The following is an 8,336-nucleotide window of genomic DNA, read 5'->3' as shown; positions in this document are numbered from 1 at the left end:
AAAAAAATATATATATATATATATATATATATGAAGTCTTGTTTTCCGAGAAACTGAACAAAATGAAGCTAGTTTATGATTAAAACAAGAACAAATATCTGCCAATAGGGAATAAGAACCTGATTTGCTTTGAATTAAGTTGATTTTTCTGACTCCACTTTTATTTGCACTGGAAAACAAGACTTCACTTATTTTTTTGCAGTGTGAGCAGAAGGTGCAGTAAAAGCTATTTCCATATCACAGTGTTTGGATCAGAGATATTCAAGCCATTTGAGCTGTTTTTTTTTATTTTTTATTAATAGCTAATAGCAAACTGTTATAGCGAAAGATCAGAGCATTGCTGATACAAGATATTTACATTTAGAGGTCATATTGACATAGTTTTCAATTTATTCCTTAAATTTTCTTTCATTGGTTTTATTAGTATTATATTGTGTATTTTGCAAGCAAAAATTGTTAAAGTAGATGTTTTAGGGCTGTTGAAATCCTTTTTTTTTCTGTTTTAATGTTTAAATTAAATGTTAGTAATCAAAAAGCATGCCAAATTAATTGAAATTATGAAACGTATACAATTTAACAACGAATTATTAAATGTTTAATTTAAAAAAAAAAAAGTTGTTGTTTTTTTTATTTTATTTTAAATGTCAGTTTTTTTGTTTGTTTGATTGATTTTTTATTTTTTTTTTGCCTGGTCTGCATTTTGATGGTTTAATTAAACCAAATATAATAAAAAAGCATGTCTAATCAATGAATCAATTCATAAAACTTTTAACAACTCAGTAATTGATTAAAATCATAGGCAATCAAGATGTTTCCCTAATGGTCCAACAACTATCTGATGTAACTGAATGAGTATTTTTATACAACACCACTGAAAACAAATAAAGAAGTTTGTATCTGACCGTGTGTGTGTGTGTGTGTGTGTGTGTGTGTGTGTGTTTGGGATCATGTGATGGCTGTGTTAGTTTCATTGTTCTTCCTGTAAAAATATCCTTTTGTTTTTATCCATGTTCAGTGTCTTTGTAAGATGTGTTCAGTGCTGCGGTGTTTTGACGAGACGTTTACTGTGTTAGTTGTTTTATTTCTCAGCCCCTTCAGTCACAGCGGAGCTGGTTTTGCTCGCAGTCCCGTTCGGTGAGTCTTCGACTGAATCTCACACCTGAGGGCTTGTAATCGGTCACTGGAGAGTGTCTGGGGTCACGGGTGGAAGTGATCTGAATGTCCTCTGGTATGCAGAGAGCATGCTGGGTAACTGATCTCTGATGTGCTTGTGTTGATCTAGAATGAAGCCGAGGAAGATCAAGGAGGATGACGCGCCTCGGACGATAGCCTGCCCGCACAAAGTGAGTGATTGAGGGAGTGCGTTTGTCTGGAAGCGTTAGGGGTGTGCGATACTGACAAAAAATAATATCTCTATTTCCTTGGATTTTACCGATAATGATAATTAGACGATATTTTGCTGAGTGTGTTATTGTGCTGGTACCAAATGAAATCAGTATCAACAAAATTCATCTTTGCAACGCAGAGGAAACACAGGAGCTGCGTCTGAAGTGGCATTTAGATGTATTTAAACGCTGTTTAATGCAGGACATGAATGCATTTAACCTGCAATTACAAATGCATGAATAATGTTTTGATATATTAATCATAAAACGTTGAATAGATGCTATAAATGTGAAATTAAAACCGCCAGTAGGTGGCAGCAAGTCACTGTTAATAAGCGAGTAGTGTTGTCACGGTACCAAAATTTCAGTATTCGGTACCAATACCAATGAAAATCCACGGATCTCGGTACCAAAGCAAAACACAAAAACATGCTAATTAAAACATTTGACTATACTTTCATTTAATCCAAACTGTGTACATGTTTAATTTTAAAGGGCTTTTAAAACCTTCTAGAGTTATTCAACCAAGAATAACAACTAAGTTGGCTAAAAAAAAAAAAAAGCCCAGAACTGCTTTTCTGACTGATATGACACAAACAATGTTAACCATTTGTTCATTCTCTAACACGCATATTTTAGATTCACAATTCAAGCCTCTGGTGTGTAAAAATAGTAAATATCATCATGTCCTCCTGTTTTTTTTACCCTAATAAAAGTTATAGGAGCATTAAATAGTTAATAAAGAAACTTCATTCTAATGCTCATTATATTAGCGTTAGCCGTGCTTATGCTAACGATTAACTGCTCTAATAACAGCGATGTTCATTTCAATCCGACATTTAAATTAAAATATTGAATAATATCCATAACAGAAGAGGTGATTCACACAGACTTGCACTCTATTTGTGGCGGCATATATGCAAATTCATGCTCTGCCAGCAGGAGGCGCTTGTAGAGCGGCAGAGATAGCGGTTTCACCGGTAACGCTGTAATCAAATAAGCGCTGCGCTCACAAACGCTGCTCAGGCATTACAGGCAAGATGAAATGAAAATGACATCCATAATTTTCTGAAGCCAGTCGGTTTCCTTAAGAAATACAGTGATATAAATACACCCTCACGAGCAGTGCTCATGTTTATTCAACCAAGTCAAAGCCTTTTGGAAAATCTATTTATGGCGGTCAGTTTTGATATTGTGGCGGGTGCCACAAATAAATCAATGTATGGAAATGAAACTTACCTGCTTGAACTCTTCCATTTGATCTGGGTGTCTGTCTTTAAAGTGTTTTGTTAGTTTGGTGTGTTTCCTCGTTTTGAGGTCGCCACGTCTCCGTGCTTATATGAAGAGAGCGCATCTGCGCAGCTTTCGGATAGTGCATCAAGAACCGGGTTGACCGGGTACTCGGTACCACCGGTACTTAAAAAAACCTGGTACCGTAATGTTTTCATTTTTTTAGTACCGACTTGGTACTGAAGTACCGGGTCTTTTGACAACACTATAAGTGAGTCATTGCGATTGAACTGAATCATTTAAACGCTTGATTCATTCAGGAACGAAACACCATCACGTTGCTCCGAGAAGCAAAACAGCGCTGTGGCTGTGTTTGGAATTATTTTTGTTGTCGAAATAGCGCAAAAACAGGCAATACGGTGTTTAAAACGTAAGTCTCTTAATTGACCGTTCACAAAGAGCTTGATTGACAGGCGATCTGACCAATCAGAATGCGGATATTCCCGGCGCTGTATGCATGCCTTGCAGCGCTTAAGTTAAATACTGAGTGTTAAAGGTGACATATCATGAAAATCTGACTTTTCCAGGTTTTAAGTGCTATAATCAGGTCCCCGGTGCATCTACCAACCAAGGAAAACACCCAGATACAACTTTCTAAAGAAAAAAATCCAAACTTCAGGAGTTTCTGTTTGAGTACACAGTAAAAAAACACCCAACTGTTGCTTGCGTTTTTCTTAAAATTCTGGAAATTCATTCATTCTTAGAGAAAACAAAAGGAAAACTGGGACTTTAAATTAGCTAGACTGAAACTTCAAGTTCTCCTGTTTATAATGATATATGACACTTGATGCTGACTGCTAGAATAGGTCTTAAAAAAACAAAGAAAAGTGCAGGCGTGTCAGGTACCCCAAAAATGTTCTAGGTCTTTAAGGGTTAAAAGGCATAATTTCAGTTGGGGGGGTAAAAAGCTTTAGGCTTCTCTACTGAGGGCGCATCGAGCAAAATATTACTAATGCACGTTTATTAAAGCAATAAAATAACACGACTATCTTTGAAAAAAGTGCATGATGTTTAAAATAATGTTTATAACCCATATATAATTAAGTTGCTTAAATAATTAGAAACAAAACAGCATCATGTATGTGTGTATAGTTTAATACAAAGGACCGAAAACCAATCAGACTACTTTCTTCATTTAAAAACATGAGATGCAGTGGGATGGGGAAAAACTGCCATAACGTCTTTAGACATGTTTTTCAAAAGTTGAACTTACATTCATTTTACGTGGCTTTCTAAACATGCGTCTCTCCTGTGTTTCTGACAGGGCTGCAGTAAAATGTTCAGGGATAATTCAGCCATGAGGAAGCACCTGCACACTCACGGCCCGCGGGTCCACGTGTGCGCCGAGTGCGGGAAAGCCTTCGTGGAGAGCTCCAAACTCAAGCGCCATCAGCTGGTTCACACCGGAGAGAAACCCTTCCAGGTACGGGTTATTATGGCCTCCATGTCTAGACTACACTGTAAAAACAATCCTGTAAAAGGTACAGTAAAAAGCCGGCAGCTGTGTTTGCCAGAATTTTACTGTAAAAAATATACGGTAGCAACATTTTAGGTTTTACAGATTTAATTTAAATTTACAGTTAAATACCGTAATTTCATTAACTGATATAATGTTAATATACCAATCTATTGAAGTACTAAAATCTGTTTTGCACCTTTGTAATACACTGATAACCACCAAATGCAGGAGGTGATGAGAAAGTCACACGATGAACCAAAACCCATCACAAGCAGCTTTTAAATAATAACATATATAGAAGGTGCACAGTGTCATTCACACAAACACTAAACACCATCACGGTAACACACATGAAACTGAAATAATGCAATAAACATTCATTTAACAACATTAGGTGTAACACACAACCCTAATATACACAACTGATGAGAAAAAACTAAGAAGAAATCTAGTTATTTCAACGAAAAACATCAAATGTGAAATGTAATGCAGGGAATTCTGGGAATGTCAATTTACGGTTATTCACTGTAAATTATAAGTTTTCTTTCACTTCCAAACTACAGTAAAATTACATGTAATGTCCAATACAGGTTTTCACCATATATAGTTTTTACTGTAGCATTTTTACAGTCTTTTTATAATAAATGATCTGTGGAGTATTTTGAGCTGAAACTTCACAGACACATTCTGGGGATACCTGAGACTTATATTACATATTGTAAAAAGGGGCATAATATGTCTCCTTTAAATAATGTTAAAACGTGTGCTCTTATCAATCTGAGGACAAAATCCCGTGAAATTGGCTCCGATCGGGATTTCACAAAGAAGCGTGCAGTATTTTGTCCAAGCAATAATAAAAGGACACATTTAATTTATAATTTGTCTTAAATCTCATTTTGTAAAAAAAAAAAAATTGTGAATCGAATCGTGAGTTGAGTGAATCGTTACATCCCTACTAAAATATTATCAATAATCAAATTATATTCTAATTTAACCCTCAAAGACCGAGACAGCCGCCCGCAGCTAAAAATAACTATTGTTCTTTAATGTTTAAAGTGTCATTCACACAAACACTAAACACCATCACGGTAACACACATGAAACTGAAATAATGCAATAAACATTCATTTAACAACATTAGGTGTAACACACAACCCTAATATACACAACTGATGAGAAAAAACTAAGAAGAAATCTAGTTATTTCAACGAAAAACATCAAATGTGAAATGTAATGCAGGGAATTCTGGGAATGTCAATTTACGGTTATTCACTGTAAATTATAAGTTTTCTTTCACTTCCAAACTACAGTAAAATTACATGTAATGTCCAATACAGGTTTTCACCATATATAGTTTTTACTGTAGCATTTTTACAGTCTTTTACCGTTAAAATCACGGTCATTTTGTACAGTGTACTGCTGGACCATCTAGAAATGCAGCTGACTGCTCATACATAGGGCCTTATGAAAGACATTAGATTTGTTCTCAAATTTGGGGAAAATTTCCATTTAAATTTTTCTGTTTTAATGGTTAAATTAAATTGTATCAAAAAGCATGTCTAATTAATTGAAATCACAAAAGATATACAATTTAACAACAATTTATCAAGTTCAACAAAAATTGCATTTTTAATTTAATTGTTTCCCCAAGTATTTTTTTGTTGCATTTTAATGGTTTAATTAAATTATAATAATCAAAAGCCTAATAGTCTTCGTAAAACTTTAACAACTCAAAAATTTAAATAATATTTTTGCAATAATATGGCACTATGAAATGTTTTACTTGTTCAGAAATTGTTTTTATTTTTTCTGGATTTATGATTTAATACAAATGTATTATCAATGACAGTGTTAATCAAGACATAAAACTATTCAAATATAATCACATAAATGTAACAATTCCTTTTTTTTTTTTTCCTGCACCACAGAGATTTACTGTTAAAATTAAAATACAGAAAAAACGAGTGTGTGATTTATTCTTTTTTTAAAAAGCAAGTTGTAATATTATTATTATTATTACTATTACTTTGAGAAGTGCATTCTACTGTACTATGGTTAGGGCTGGACGATTCTTTTTCCCGATTTTATCGATTAACTCGAATTTAATGATTTGCCACAATTAAATTTTTTAGAAATCGAGGAATTAGGGTTTTTGAATAGAAATATTATTAATATTATTATAATGTTGTAGTTACATTTTCAAGTTAACTAGTTAAAAATCATAACAAATCGAGAATCGGATCAAACGTTCTGGAAAAAAATCGAGATTTTTTTTTTTTTTGCCAAGTCGCCCAGCCCTAACTATGGCAGCTGTATTTGAGCGGGCTGCAGTGAGTCTCTGGTGTACCTGAAGCAGTGTTCCTGATCTTATTCTGATCATCGTGTGTTTTCTCGTCGCGTCTCTAACCGTCTGTGCTTCTCTCCGTCTAGTGCACGTTCGAGGGCTGCGGGAAGCGCTTCTCTCTGGACTTTAACCTTCGGACGCACGTCCGGATTCACACCGGGGACCGGCCCTACGTTTGCCCCTTCGACGGCTGCAATAAAAAGTTTGCTCAGTCCACCAACCTCAAATCACACATTCTGACACACGCCAAAGCCAAAACCAACCAATGAACTGCGGCGTGTGCTCGAGCATCTTACACGGACTCCAAGGAGGCTTCATCCACGGATGATGCTTTTTACTCAAAGACAACAAACCAGAACGTCAGGACTGTCGCTTCATTCTTTTCCACTTTTACTTCGGTCTCTCCGGTCTTCATAGATATATAGCTTTTAATTTTCTATTTCTCCAAGTGTGCATATTGTACACTTATTTTGGGGGTAAGCTTGGTAACGCGACCTGTGATCATGAATAATGGCTGAGCGTTTCACGGTCGGGTGATGATGTTAGTTCCTGTGCGCTTGTTTGGTTCTCCTCTGTTGTTTTGTACGGTTGTGACGGAACATTAATAATCTGCTGGACGCTGCGGAGCGGCTCTGCTGTAGTCCTCTCTCGTATCACACTTTTCAACCGCAGTGTTAACTGTCGTTTTTTCTTTGTTAGAATGTATCGTAAAGGTCTAAACCATGAACTATCCTTTGTTAATATTGACACCTCACCTGTATTTCAACAAACTACAATTAAAGAGGGAAAAATCAGTTTTGCTCAACTTACTTTGCCTTCCTGGAATCATACTGACATTCAATGAAATATTATAGTCAAAACATTTGACAGACTTTTGTGTTATTTAAATACTATTATGGTGTTTATTAGTATTTATAACCTTTATATTTCAGTTTTTAATTTTGCTATTTTATCAAATATTTCTATACATTTAATTTTGATTTTAGTAATTCAACTTAAACATGTTTTAGTTTAGACAATTAATTTTATTCTAGCTTTATTTTTTACATTTTTATCATACTTTTTTTTCATAGAAAATTTTGGTGTAGGATTTTTATTTTTTGGTAATAATTTTCAGTCAGAAATTGCTTGTAAATTTCACAAATAATTACAAAGAAACGCATTGAATTAAATGTGAAATTTTAAAGTAGAAAATTTTACATTTTATTTTCTTAGAAAATATACTCCAATGATTATTTTACAATTTTTTACGACTTAAAATGAGTATTATTTATATTAAACCAATAGAAGAAGCGTTGAAGGAGTCGGTATTGTGTTTGTTTGTGGTTAGTTATTAGTTAATGTGTGAACTTGAGAACTGATTTGGTTCATTCACTGAAAACCACCAGAACAGCAGCTGATTCAGAAGTGAGAAAAGATCCTGCAGATTCAGACGCTTGATCTGATGAACGATGATCAGACATTAATAAGAGGGACTGGATATTGCAGGAGAGAACTAGAAAGAGCTGATTAACTAGTCTCTGGTTTAGTGGCCGGGCTGGTAATGACTCGCTCATCAGTCCAATTCATCGTCATGAAGGCAGATCATTTGCATATCAGCTGCCTTAATGCTTTTTTAATGTTTGTCTGGTTCTCGGTGACAGTGTAGTTGATGATGAAACTGATCCTCCAGCTACTGTGCTTTAATTAGCCCAGATTAATCGTTAGACTTCATGAAGACTCAACAGCTGCTTGATGTACAGTGATACACGCACACACACACACACACACACTCTTCTCTCACACACACACACACACACTCTCACACTCACTCACACACTCTCTCACTCACACACACTCACACTCACTCACTCACACA

At 35.1% G+C, this 8,336-nt stretch overlaps 1 protein-coding gene across 2 annotated transcripts in view; it reads left to right on the top strand.

Annotated features, from left to right (window-relative positions):
• Positions 1-7,287, top strand: part of LOC107704390 (transcriptional repressor protein YY1-like) — an 11,386-nt gene extending 4,099 nt beyond the window's left edge. Inside the window, exons 3-6 of one of the 2 annotated variants that reach the window (XM_016507307.1) lie at positions 1,090-1,134; positions 1,283-1,343; positions 3,940-4,098; positions 6,565-7,287. In XM_016507307.1, the coding sequence (XP_016362793.1) occupies positions 1,090-1,134; positions 1,283-1,343; positions 3,940-4,098; positions 6,565-6,747 (448 nt within the window). In that variant the 3' untranslated portion in view covers positions 6,748-7,287. The remainder of the gene's footprint in view (positions 1-1,089; positions 1,135-1,282; positions 1,344-3,939; positions 4,099-6,564) is intronic. The other variant, XM_016507308.1, reaches the window with a different exon arrangement.
• The last annotated feature ends 1,049 nt before the right edge of the window (positions 7,288-8,336 follow it).

The sequence above is a fragment of the Sinocyclocheilus anshuiensis genome, unplaced genomic scaffold (assembly GCF_001515605.1).
Source record: "Sinocyclocheilus anshuiensis isolate Anshui unplaced genomic scaffold, SAMN03320099.WGS_v1.1 scaffold1115, whole genome shotgun sequence".
Classification (NCBI taxonomy): domain Eukaryota; kingdom Metazoa; phylum Chordata; class Actinopteri; order Cypriniformes; family Cyprinidae; genus Sinocyclocheilus; species Sinocyclocheilus anshuiensis.
The sequence above is the reverse complement of the archived record's forward strand: the minus strand, read 5'-3'. Positions and strand labels throughout refer to the sequence as shown.